This window comes from Thermobia domestica, chromosome 6, assembly GCF_964235325.1.
Source record: "Thermobia domestica chromosome 6, izTheDome1.hap1.1, whole genome shotgun sequence".
NCBI lineage: Eukaryota > Metazoa > Arthropoda > Insecta > Zygentoma > Lepismatidae > Thermobia > Thermobia domestica.
In genome coordinates this window covers 37,373,953-37,388,106 of record NC_137459.1, presented here as the reverse complement: position 1 = coordinate 37,388,106, position 14,154 = coordinate 37,373,953, and the positions used below count along the sequence as shown (strand labels likewise).

The following is a 14,154-nucleotide window of genomic DNA, read 5'->3' as shown; positions in this document are numbered from 1 at the left end:
TATTCTTATTTATGCACGTCGTAGGTGCAACGTTTCTTTCGTTCACTTTTGTGTTTTCTTTAGTTAAGTAGTCTTTAACACCAATGGACCAGTGTGCACTCTAGTTGCATCCATCCAGCAAAAATTATTGCTAGCCAGTGTGTGTACTGATACAGTTTCCAGCATTTCGATGAAAATTGGGTCAATATACATTGCCCAGCAAGAATTCTTACTGGATCTAGCAACAGCGCATGCTGGACAGACAAGGAAGGACCTCTAGATAGGGAATCGGTGTGATGATTACCGTAAATCTTCTATGGTAATAACACACCTTTGCTTTTCTTTTTTTTTAAAAAAAAAAACTACCCCTAAATATTACGGTAATATACTGTAAAATATACGTTACCAAATTTGTTTCTAAACACGGTCAATATTATTTTGCTTCTAAATATACGGTCTGCCGTTTTTATGAAAAAACAGTGGCCCGTAAAATTTAGGGTGATCGTTTGGCAGCAAGAGCTGACAGTAATCGGTCAGTAAATTTAAGGCGATTTTTTTTTTTTTTTTTACAGCGCGACTGAAGATACGGATAGTAGCGACTGAGATAAAGTGCATGAAATGATATGAAAACGCTCTTCTTCATTAGGTGGGATCTCATATTAATTTCACAGTTGTAGTAATAGATAAAGGGGACCTACCTTGGCAGGCTACTGCTGCTGCTGGGGACCTCAAGGCCTCCACTCGAGGAGTCCTGGTGATGATGGTGGTGGTGGTGGTGCTGCTCCTCCTGGGGCTCTTCTTCACTCTCCTCCTCAGACGAACTTGGGTCAATCATTGCGTCCTTCTACTCGGCACCACCACACGCACTGGAAAAAACAATAGAAAAATTATTTGTACACACCATAACTGTTTTTTGTAGCTAAAAAAATATATATCCATAAACCCTAAAAGGATTCCAAATGAAGTCTATTAATTTATAGAATATTTCCTTATAACTTAAAAAAAAGAACATTAAATCGTGGAGACTGCATAGGTGCTTCAGGGCACAATCAGCTATTAACTGAGTGTTCAGTATCGTTGAATTTTATCGAAACGAATTCGAATGTGGAATTAAATTCGAAATTGCATATTCATGCCGTGAAAACATAGGTTATCTAATGTGATATTTACCGATAAATATAATCTTCAGTATTTAATTATACAAGTCAATCTTGAAAGTTAAGTTAAAACAGTGGCTAATACTGCTAAACAAATTTGAAGTGGAAAAACATAATCTCAACGTTTAGAATTTAAAGTTTTGTTCAGTTTAGGTAATAGTGGTAAAAGCAAATAGTTTACAGTTTAAAACTAATTAAACATTTTTATTTTATTTTAATAGCTTGTATCCCCTTGATGATCTAACTGCCTCTCAGGTGAAACTCCCCCAGCTTGGAAACCACGAGTCTATTATATGTTAAAAACTAGTTTAGAATACTGAAAGAGCATTGCCAGAACGAACGTAGAAAGAATTTTCTTTCCGAAATTTATACGAAATTATATATTAAATTTATTTGATTAAATTCAACAGACAATACACTTACATATTTGAAATCTGCGTGTTAGGGAATCTATCGAATTAGCTATGTTGAGCTGTCACTTTTTATCACCGTATATATACTGAAGTTGTCTATATAACCAATGGCTACCAGTTACTATCTGGTACCAAAGTGTATTGATCAACACCAATATGACCTCTGTGTGACTTCCGCTTCTCGAGATATGGATCCTTAAATCTCCCGAAATCGGAACATTTTTTTGGCCAATAATTTGAGAACGATAAGAGTGACGCGAAAGACAATTTTTGATACTCTATCGAATGGAGAGCTCAAAATTGAAAAATTCGCAAATAACACACACACACACACACGCACACACACATAGAGAGAGAGAATTCAGTAATGAACTTTTTAAGCTCGTTGAAAATAGAATATGAGGTGTTGTGACTTATAAGTACCGGTACCAAAGCGTGAGCATCAATTAAAAAAATTGAAAGCCATAGCCTAAGAGGCATAGACTTGGAAGTTTGTCGGGATCGTAACACGGCAAATTATGGATGCGTTAAAATATCAAATAATATTTCTGATAAAGTGGATATTTTCAAATATCTAGGATCAGTATTAACGAATGCAAACCATATTCACGAAGAAATTAAATGCCGACTGAAAGCAGGAAATTCGTGTTCTTATTCAGTTCAAAATCTCTTGTCGTCGCGAATTCTTTCGAGGAAATTGAAGCTTAAAATATATAAAACGATAATCATGCCTGTTGTTCTGTATGGTTGTGAAACATGGTCGCTTACTCTGAGGGAAGAACATAGACTGAAAGTATTTGAGAACAAGATCCTGAAACGAATATTCGGACCCAAGAGGAACTGGAATGTGGAATGGCTGAAACATCATAACGAGGAACTACATAACTTATACGGTTTGCCAAACATTGTTACGGCCATCAAATCTAGGAGGCTTACGTGGGCAGATCATGTAGCCAGAATGGAAGAAAGTAGGAACGTTTTCAAAATCTTAACTGGAAGTCCATCGGAAAACGACCATTACGAAGATCTAGGCGCAGATAGAAAGACAATATTAAGATGGATCTCGCAGAAATAGGAATAGAAAGCAGAAACTGAGCCCAGTTGGCTAAGGATAGAAGTCAATGGAGAGCTTTTGTGAACACGGCATTGAAACTCCGGGTTCCATGGGCCATAGAGCTGGTTAGTTAGCCTAAGAGCTAAATTAAAATGACAAATTAGTTACGAGGGTAAGGATTTTGAAATATTTAAATGTGCAATAAGGAAGACAGTTTATTTACTGTAGATTCCTATTTCAAAGTTGAATAACCTTCTGAAAGTCGAACAAGTTTCAATTAAAATATTTTACTTTACTCTTGTTTACCTACAATATGATAGTGACGGAAAATGTTTCTTTAGAAGGAAAGAAAAACGAGGTCCACACATACTCTGTACATTTCTGAAGCAAATAATACAAATATATGCAGTATATAACTTCCTTCAGGAAGAACATTTTGATTTGATGTTATGAACATGTTCACGGTTTCAGTCATATAATATGACATGAAGAATATGTAGCTGGCGTCAGTGCAATTGGTGAAGCCTTGCAAAGAAACAATATGTTATTTTCGTGAGTACATTCAATGACTAATAGATATCTATGAGCACGCGATATATCGTGGTAGTACTAAGCGTAACTACGTAAATAATAAAGAATGGAGGAACAGTTGTGTCTCTACATGGCATGTGTTGTTTACATCATAGTGTAACAAGACTTCTATCTATTAATGAAAGGAATATAGTAAGGAACTATTATAATAGAAATACACCAAATAACTATTATAATGGAATAAACACTTTAGATATTAACATATGTAAGTAATTGAAAATTTACTTAATTATATCAGCAATTTTCAACGAACTTAAAAAGTTTGTTACTGAATTCTCTATATCTGTGTGTCTGTTATTTGCGATTTTTTGTCAATTTTAAGCCCTCCATTCGATAGAACATTAAAAACTATCTGAGAAAGTGATGGAATTTTTCGCGTCACTCTTATCATTCCCGAGATATTGATAAAAAATGGCCGATTTTCGGAGATTTAAGGAGCTACATCTTGGGAATCACAATTATAGAGAGATGATATTGGTGTTGATCAATACCTAAGAGGATGGTGAATATTTTGGTATCAAATAGTAACCAATGACCACTGTTCAACTGGGCACTTGTTTGTCCAATGGCCACCAGTTAACATTGGTACCAACATGTTTACCATCCTCTTAGGTATTGAATAACACCAGTATCATCTCTCTATGACTTACCATTCCCGAGATATTGGCTAAAAAGCAGTTCCGATTTCGGGAGAATTAAGGAGCCATATCTCGGGAACCGTAAGTCATAGAGAGATCACATGGGTGTTGGTCAATACCTAAGAAGATGGCAAATATGTTGGTACCAAATAGTAACCGGTGGCCACTGGCCAGCCGGCCACCGTTCCCCAGATATTGGCCAAAAAAGTTCGAATTTCGGGAGATTTAAGAAGGCATATCTCGGGAACTGTAAGTCATAGAGAGATGATATTTTGCGAGAAACAGAAGGTGTGGATAAAAGGATTTGCTTTTACATGTAGAAACAATCACAGTTATCCTTCCCGCTCCATCTCCCATTTTTATCAAATTTGTTCTGGCAATGCTCTTGGAGCATTCTCAACTGGTTTAATCTGTAGACATGCTCGAGAGCTCTTTTTCTTTAACGACATTGAGAATGGTTTAGATGGTGACTGACTAATTCCTGAATCTGAAAAGTACTGCGAAACGAATTTGTAACTTTAGTACAGTGTTCAATTCTAAATATTTAATTGATTTTATCTGTACTAACCTGTGCATAAGATTTTCTTGGAGTAAAAGAGTCAAAAGAAAAAAACGTAAAGCTTTAGTTTTCCTGGGATTTCCCATTTCGTCTCATGTCACAACATGACTCATTACTTCATCAAGCTGGTTTATATTTCTCCTATTCGTATTCATTTCCATTTCTACCCTTTGCAAATGAACTTCATTATAAATCCGCAAGAACTATTACAAACGTGCAATATTGGTCTCTACAAATGAAGGAGCAACAAAGGTTTCTGTTCATTGACTTCTACCTCATGGTACCAAATGAGTAATTTATGTAAAGGAAAAACCCTCAACAGATTGCGTGTAGCACTCCGCCAACTCCGTTCCCACTTGAGATCCATATCACACAAGTAGTATAGCTAACCAATCAAACCTATTCCCAGAAGATTAGAAAAAAAGAACATATGAAAAAGAGGGAATATGTGAAAGGAATTGTATGTATTGTAAGTAGAACAGAACATGTATATAGAGGAGAAACATGCTAACGTGTTATACTCAAGGAGAAAATAAAAGCGTGCAAAATACTATGTATGTGAGGGGAAAATGTGTATGAAATTTGGTGAGATTATAACATTCTAAATCTTCTAGAAGTTCTCTATCACCAAACAAGAATTGAATAGAAAGCATTTATCTTCTTATGAAAAAGAGTTCTACTAAAAATATTGTAAATGGATGGGCAACTATAGCTGTAAAAAGAGTTATGTTCTTATAATATGTGAAAACAAAATTTTGATTCAAGTGTAAAACACAGCATCGAACAATATTAATCAATACTCACACTATATCAATACTATATAGTCCTATCTACAAAGTAAAATACGTTTGCTGTAATTCAAATGGTCACTGATGTTTTAATTCTACGCAAAGTAATAAATCACTAAATAGGTGATATGCTTTTCCGATTTTAATAATCTTGATTACTATTTCTTTGTCGCTTTTAGGGCATTTATAAGAATAACTAAAACTAATTCTATGGCCTATGGAACTCGAAGATTCAATGCCGCATTCATAATGCTCCCAATTGGCTTTCGTCCTTAGCCAACTGCATCCAGTTTCTACTTTGTATCAATCATAATATTGTCCTCCAATCTGCACCTAGGTCTTCCTAATGGTCGTTTTCCGATTAGGTTTCCAGTTAAAATTTTGAAAACATTCCTTCTTTCTTCCACCTTGGCCACATGATCTGCCCACCCAAGCATCCTAGATTTAGTGATCCTAACAATGTTAGGTAAACGGACAAGCAGTCGCGGACAGTCACGGCTAGGAGAAAGAATTCCGACGGAACATCTGACTCTGTAGTTTGGGGTTGACATCAGGTTGGCATTTGTTTGCAGAAACAATTGTCAAATCAAATGTGGATCGACAAAAGAATATAATTGATAAAAGGCTAGGACATACCCCAGAAGTGACGCGCGTACCGATCACCTTAAGAACCTGAGAAGTGAGCGAGAGCTACGTCTATAACTTAACAATGGACGGAAGAGGCTAAAAAGCGAGTCCAAAATAGCAGAAGATCAGAATAGTAACGTGGAACGTTGGGACTTTGACAGGGAGAAGTTACGAGGTATTGGAAACATTGACAGGAAGAAAAATCAACATAGCATACATCCAGGAGACTAAATAAAAGTGTGAGCTCCTTCGTGGCTAAGCGGTTAGCGTACGCGTCTTTGATGTGGGAGACCCGGGTTCGATTCCCGGCGGGAGCTCATGTGGTTCGGATTCCACGTTAATCAGTAGGTCCACGTTTCATATAGCCTCGCTGCTGAGCGGGACGTTAAACTCAAAATCCCTCACTCACTTAAATAAAAGTGTTCAAGATCAAAAGAAGGGAACGACAGAAAGAATGGCGTTGGAATTGTATCGGATAAGAATATGAAGGAGAAATTGGTGGACGTGAAGAGAGTAAGGGACAGAATTACGATATTCAAGCTCGGTCTAGAAAAAAGAGAAAACCTTAAATATAGTTAAGCGCCTACGCCCCAAAAGCTGGGTATGATGAAGAAACAAAGCAAGAATTCTGGATGGAGCTACATAGTACTCTGCAGAATTGTTCATTACATAAGAAGCTTATCTTAGCAGGAAATCTAAAAGGCATATAAGACGATCAAGATCAGACTACGAAAGAATAGATAGAGGATATGGTTTGGAAAACAAAAATGAGTAAGGAAGATGAGAAAATACTAGAAGTGGCGGAAGCAGAAGATCGTGCTATCCGGAATACCATCTATTAGAAGAAAGAATAACACCTTATTACAGTGGTTCTCAAACTTGTTGTTACCGCGACCCACATTAAATAATAAAAAAAATATTTTGTGGCCTACCTATTTTTATTAAGTACACATTGACATTCTATGTAATGGTGGTGTACTTCAAAGCGATTAAATTTTGTAAATCATATCTCTAATTCAATAACAGTCCGTATGAGTGATTAATGTGAAATTTATTTAGGATGTTGTGAACATCCCGAGCGACCACGAATGTTACAAAGTAAAGTTCGATGCTTAAATTTTAATGAGTCAAAATTTAGTTTTTTTCTTTTGTGTCTATCGTAAATATCTCAGTTTCAAACTAAATTGTAATGTAAATATATGGATATAGTGGCTCTGTCGGTACGAGAATATCAGTCGGTGACGATCGAGCAAGTGTTATGTAAATTTCTTTCTCAATAACAGAGTCATATGAGATTGTACGCATGCTCAAAGAGAGTTAAAGCGTTTCCATAGAAAGATAAGGCAGAGTTAACACTACTCCCGACGCAATGCCCTACCAGTGACAGATTTGACTCACAAAGTCTCTTCCCATCCTAACATCACCTCTACTGGCTATACAACAAGCCAGGGCTCTGAGTAACCATTACTCTTCACAACATATGTTTCAACATCAAAATAAAATTTTCATAATTAAAAGAATAAACTTCTTGCGACCCACCAAAAAACGACCCGTGACCCACAAATGGGTCGCGACCCACACTTTGAGAAACACTGCCTTATAGCATATAAGAGTGACACCACAAGGTCTCAGATCGACTGCATTTTATGGAGGAGAGAAAAATCTACGTAACACAAAGGAATGCAAAGTAATACCAGATGAGAGTCTAACGGAGCAACACCGCGCCCTCTGTAGTAGGCGATGTCTGTATCTAGGAAAAATAGAAAGAAGAAAACAGTGTTCCAAAAGACACTTTAAAAAATGGGTTCTTGATTGTCACTCAACTCCGCGTCACTTGTCCTCACCGGTATTCGAGTCCGAACCGCGAACACAGTAAACAGAAGCGCTGCATATTCGATACTCGACAGCATATTTCTACATATATACAATACATTATACATACATATACGTTATTTTTTTTAAAAACACATGTGAATACTCAACTTAACCTTCCAACATTATACATAAAGAAAAAAATAAAATAATAACAAGATGATTAAAATCGATTTCTTGGAGAGCTACCAACGGAATTCAATGATTTAATTTTTCTATTATATCCAAAATCCACAAGCGTTTCAATTATACGATATTCATAATTCATTATATGGGTCTATCTTCCATATAAAATCACCCTTACTTCTTGGCGATTCTTTTATTATTTTACTTCCGTACTCTAGCATGTTGTGGTAACGGTCGTTTTCTCGCTGGTTTCGTTCCAAAGCATGTCCCTTATAATTCTTTCACGCCTCATTAAATGTAACAGAAACTCTAGGAGTATCCTCACTTCTGATAAATGTAGATCGTTAATCATGAAAATATTTATCTTCTATATTTATCTTACCTTTCATTCAAAACCACAGTAAATAGTGCAATAGTTTTATACTTTGCATTCTCCCCACAAATATAATAAAACAAATTCAATCTTAGAAAGCATTGATCATGTACAGATACTTCTTCTAAGAACGACAGATTCTTTTTTCCAGTACGTAAATTACCTACGTATTTAGCTAAATAAAACACCGATAAAAGCACACTACATTCTCAAAAAAAAAAAAAAAAAAAAAAAAAAAAAAAAAAAAAAGACATGTGCCACTGTACTAAACTTTCTCCATTCAATTTCTTAAAATAAATCATATTGTGTTGCAGTTATTAATGGAACATTTTCTTGTGAAATACGAATAATATTACAAAGCGTTCTCTGAAAATTTCATGCAAAGAATATCATCTCCAAAAGTAAACTATCCGTTGTAGATTTTTCCATATGAAATGACTTATGCCACATGTCAGGGTTATTAATTAAATATATTAACTATACATAAAACTACATGAACTGACGTAAATTAACGGGTACTTTCGGTTGACGTGGAAAGTTGAAATTTGGCATGACTGTAGGTTTCCGTGACTAACCCACAAGTAAATTGCCAAAAGTGAACATTTTGAATTTTTAAAGGGTCTAAAGAGAGGATGAAGAAATTCCCCATATTATTTAAATAAGCTTTTTTGAATCTATAATCGTATATTTTAGATCAGCGTTTCCCAACCTTTTTCAAGTTGCGGCACACTACGGGTGTTACTTGGATTTTCGCGGCATACTTATAGATATTATTATTTGTAAATATAAAACACAGTCGCATTTTTTCTGTGATTATTGATCTCCTCAGAGAGGTTTCTCCCGTGGTAAATGATTGTGCTTATTTTTCATTTTATTTTATAAATAGAAAACAATTGCAGTGAAATATTGGACTCAGGTTTTTAAAAATACGCTTTCTGTTTAGAAACTACATCCAACCTTTTACTAAGAAGGAAGATTACTAAATAACTAACGAGCAAACAAATCTCTTATACTTTTAGAACACAAATGTAGGTAATTTGTCGAAAGGATTGAATTATATTTTAAATTATCAAGTTAGGAAACAATCTGCAACAATAAAGAAGCAATAATGGTCATAACAATGATAGCGAATACATTTTTCAACATTAGAAATGTACAGAACAGTAACCCTGTATGAAACTTAAAATTGTAGATTCATACTACAGGTTCATATCATGTGAAATACAAATATACGTTTTTCCCTGCGTTTGGCAGTAGAATTGCTATAAAATTAATAATTTTGCTTCGATTCCTCGCGGCACACCAGCGGCCCATTCACGGCACACCAGTGTGCCGCGGCACACCGGTTGGGAAACGCTGTTTTAGATACTTGAAATTGAAATAAAAACTTAATATTCGGTATGCTTGTACGATTTTGTTAGCGTTAACTAAGCAAATCACCAAAAATAAAAATTTTCAACTGTAGAGTGGTTTCATAAGGAACTTAAAAATCTTTCCCATGTTATTTATATGGGATATATATGCCCCAAAATGTTTAGGCACTATCCGGCAGGATTAGAATGATGAAATTTGGCATGATTGTAGGCTTCCGAGAGTAACCGATAGAAAAATTGCCAAAAATGAATATTTTTAATTTTTAAGAGGCCTAAAGGAGGATGAGAAAATTCCCATGTTATTTAAATGGGCGCTTTCTTGGGATACAAAATCATCTTTTAGATAGTTGAAATATGAAAAGAAACTTGAAATTTAGTAGAGCTGTGGGTTTAAGAGATGCGAGGCCGTAGGCCAAGTAAACGCGGTGGTCAGGGGGCTAAGCCTTCAGCTGGGCAAAATTTAGGAAAGGTTAAAATCAAATACACGAAATTTACTCTTGATGCAAAGGCTGATACACAAGAGACGCGAGGCTGAGAAACGTGGGGTCTGGGACGGAACCCCAGCTAGCTAAAGGCTAGTTTGCTTATAAAATGACAACATAATCGCATGAGTGGTATTTTACAAAACTGTCAAAAAAATTCACCCTAAGAGTAAACAATCCCTTGAGATTTTTTCGTAAGTAATAATTTACACAACATTATAGAATTATTTATTTATGAAATTAACACAAAACTATAGTATAAAGTACATTATATAACGCCTCTATGGTGTAGTTTGTTATTATTATAGTGGTTGTAATAATCATGAGATTTATATTCCCATTTATACTCCCACTCATGACGAGTCAAAAACCGAAACTCGATTATCTTTGACTTCGGGCAGTATTCGTGCATACCAAAATACTTATGGCGCAACGCGGGTTGATATCTTCTAGGCGTGTCCGACTTCGATTTTCCTCATTTTACACAAAGTTCCACCGCGAGAATCAAACCGTGGTCAAAATATATTATAGGCGAGTCGGTAGTGCTTCTGTAGTAGAAAATAGGAGGTTGTTACTCAAACATAAAGATAAAATATTGGAATTTGAATATTTTCGACGCGCTTTTCGATAGAAATTTAAAGGGTAAAATACGTTGTTTCTTGTTTTCGGTAAGGCCCTTCAAGCAAAGTATATTCATATTTTGTTTCACTCTCGCAGCTTAAGTCGTTTCCGAGGTATGAACACTTTTTTTATTTCCGAATTTTCAACAATAACTTCGAAATTCGAAGGAGTTTGAAGTTGATTTTCTGGCAAAAGTTATCTTTGGATATGAGGTACCTTTGGTGCAAATATCACAGTAATCCATGTAAGGACACTTTTCACCGCCTTACCGTCTGTACCCTTTATGGATGAATAACGAAAACTGTAACGTGTCTGAAATCAGACCTGACCAACCCAGTCAACCAGCTAATTACAACTGAGATCATAGACTGACACCGATTGGACGTCTCCATTGACCAACCAAACCGTGTTCCCTTCCTGCCAGCACCTATAAAATAAAGGCTCCAGTTTTTGGTCTCACACTTTACCCTGAAGACGGGAACAATGTTATCAGTTTTCGAAACGTTGGACGACGTAGAATTCACCTGCTTGGTTGCCTGAGAACATTCATGTATTTTTGTTTGTTAACTTTTGAAAGTCGATCATGAGCCTTATCAGACAACAAAATTATTATAAGGTTGTTAATGGCATGCCCTCGTGTGCTGATGTTCCCTATTTTAGCCTCAAAAGATGAGGATCGTTAATATTAACGCGAAATAATAAAAAGTTATCTGATGTTAGTTTTGAATGAATTCATCAATAGTGCTAACTGTAAAATTATTTGAAAAACATAATTCGTATCATCGACTAACTGCACTGTCTTAGAAAGTAAATGTTGGCTTTCTTTTGCAACACATGATATAACAACACAGAAAATATACGTTTGTTTGGTCTGTTGTTATTATTAACTCGTCAAATATATTAGCTTTGGTCAAACTTCTCGTAACTTTTCTCTAGAATTAATTTAACTCTTGTGTAAGATTCAGATCTACGTAACCAATTGCCTTTGTCACATAATGTTGGAGGATATTTAAAATGTCAATGAAGTACAAACCTAATTAAAACTTTATTTTTGTCAAGGCTTTGTCTTGAAACGTAATTTACACAACTTAAATAATTATGTTATTTAAGAGATGTTTGAAAAACTCCACAACAGTTAGAACCTAGTCGAAAGTTAACCCACGCAAACTCAGAGACACATACACATACAGAGACAAACAAACATTTGTGTGAAAGAAAATTATTACGCAATACACATAACAAAACGTCATATTCTCTAATTTCGATTTGAACGTTCAACTGAAGAAATCTATTTTTCATATATGTGTGTGTTCCATCGTGTTCCGAAAGATATTGAGACTAGTCGATTGAAAATCAGGGATGACTCATTATCTTCAAACTTAGGAGTGAGGATAATATTCAGTGTACCTAGGGGTGTTCGATAAGGCTGAGGACCTATCGAACTTCGGGACTGAAAATTTATCGAGTTGTCATCGGTTACTCGAAACCTTTCGAGTATTTGAAATTATCGAAGTTTCGGGTATTATCGAAATTTCGAGTATTATCGAAGTTTCGGGTATTATCGAAATTTCGAGTATTATCGAAGTTTCGGGTATTATCGAAATTTCGAGTATTATCGAAGTTTCGGGTATTATCGAAATTTCGAGTATTATCGAAGTTTCGGGTATTATCGAAATTTCGAGTGTTATCGAAGTTTCGGGTATTATCGGAATTTTGAGTATTATCGAAGTTTCGGGTATTATCGAAATTTCGAGTATTATCGAAGTTTCGGGTATTATCGACATTTCGAGTATTATCGACATTTCGAGTATTATCGAAGTTTCGGGTATTATCGAAATTTCGAGTATTATTGAAGTTTCGGATATTATCAAAAGTAGAGATGGACAGTTCGGTTCCTTCACCTCTCGAATGATTCCTTCTTGCAGCCAAACTAGTCAAACAACATTTTTCATCTGATAAGTTATTGCAAAGTTGTATTTGTGAGGAGAAAGGAAACCGTGCAGAAAGGGATTGCTTTTTCGTCCCCCCCCCCCCACACACAGAGAAAGCGTTCTTTTTTTCCTGAATTTTATCTCTTGTTTGTTAGTTGCTAACAACTAGTGTATTAGTGTTGCCAGAGATACGGTCTTAAGCGTACAAATAAGGTAATTTGCTCTTCATATGATATAGTATACACCCAACACCTCAACCATATTAATCACGCACGGTGTTGCTAAAATGTTATAGCAAAATTTTATTTTTAAGCCAAATGTGTTATCTTCTGTCATGTTTGCTTTCTCTTAATGATCACTAGTTCACACATTGCCGCAATCAGATATAATGATGCTTTGGGCGCAAACTCCCCCTTTAGCCTTTCAGTAAAATAAATGTTAGTCAAATCAGTGGTGATTTCAGGGGTTGTTCAGGAGGAATATTTCCCCACAAACAAATCTCTGATCATGTTCACCGTGGTTTACCAGTATTTTTGCTACTTTCACCCTCCGTGTATTCAAAATCTCCCGGGGTAGGATTACCATAATTTCTGGATATTTTTAAGAATGATGTGTGTGTTTATTGAGAAGTTAAGAAAAGTCTAATCTTAACTTCCTAAAATGCTTATGCTCATTTTCTATACTTAAAATATATTTTTTATATTATTGTCTTAATTATTTTCCTCAGTAAAGTATTCTTTCGAAGAACACCTTATCGTTATTGATTTTTTCATAAATATCAGCACAAGACAGAATTGCAAGCCAAGCACTTGACCAAACACAGCGAAATTTCCCAGTCTTCCATTTTCCCTAAAATTTCGGGCATTAGTTAATCCCAGACAATTTTCCGGATCGGGCTTGAATCTAGGACGTATGATAAGACTACGCGGGGGAAACCTTGAAATCATCACTAAGTTTAATGAAGGTGAAAAACGGAAATAAATCTATTTCCTCGACAGTAAATATACAGTGTAGCATATGTTCTATACAGTTGGTTTGTACATTATAATGAATCCACACACTAGCGAATCCAGAAGCGTCGTTTGGTGGAGGCAAATTGCTTCCTGGACGAATAATGTAGGTTTTAAAAACGTAAGAGTTTTGCATCAATTTAGAATAACGTGGTGCATTATTTTATATAGAGTGTTTCAAAACAACACCGCCAACGTTTGGGTTGCCACATTACCTAATTTTAGCGGATACCACCAGATTTTCAGGTCTTATATTCGTCCCCCGCTTAATCATCTCTTAATCACGAAAAACCACCCGCTTTTTTGGATTGGAGAAAAATCTAAGACAACTTTGTTGATAAAGTGTTGTTATATTGAACGTAAACCGCTACATTTCTGTGTCAATCTCAATCGCGAATGGACAGATGACAGAAACAAGATGAACGCAAAAACTGTCAAATTATTACTACGGGTTTTGTACAATATGAAAGACGTATCATGCGTAGAATTTTATGATAAGATTTTATGCCATCGAGATTTTTTAAAGGAAGTTAAAGGGAATGAAAAATGTAAAAAAAAAT

The 14,154-nt window shown here is 35.5% G+C and overlaps 1 protein-coding gene across 8 annotated transcripts in view; it reads right to left on the bottom strand.

Annotated features, from left to right (window-relative positions):
• Cadps (calcium-dependent secretion activator 1) overlaps positions 1 to 14,154 on the bottom strand; it is a 794,056-nt gene that overhangs the window by 550,007 nt on the left and 229,895 nt on the right. For all 8 annotated transcript variants that reach the window (XM_081761521.1, XM_081761520.1, XM_081761523.1 and 5 more), the window contains exon 3: positions 678 to 845. In XM_081761521.1, coding sequence (XP_081617647.1) covers positions 678 to 814 — 137 coding nt within the window. In that variant the 5' untranslated portion in view covers positions 815 to 845. The remainder of the gene's footprint in view (positions 1 to 677; positions 846 to 14,154) is intronic.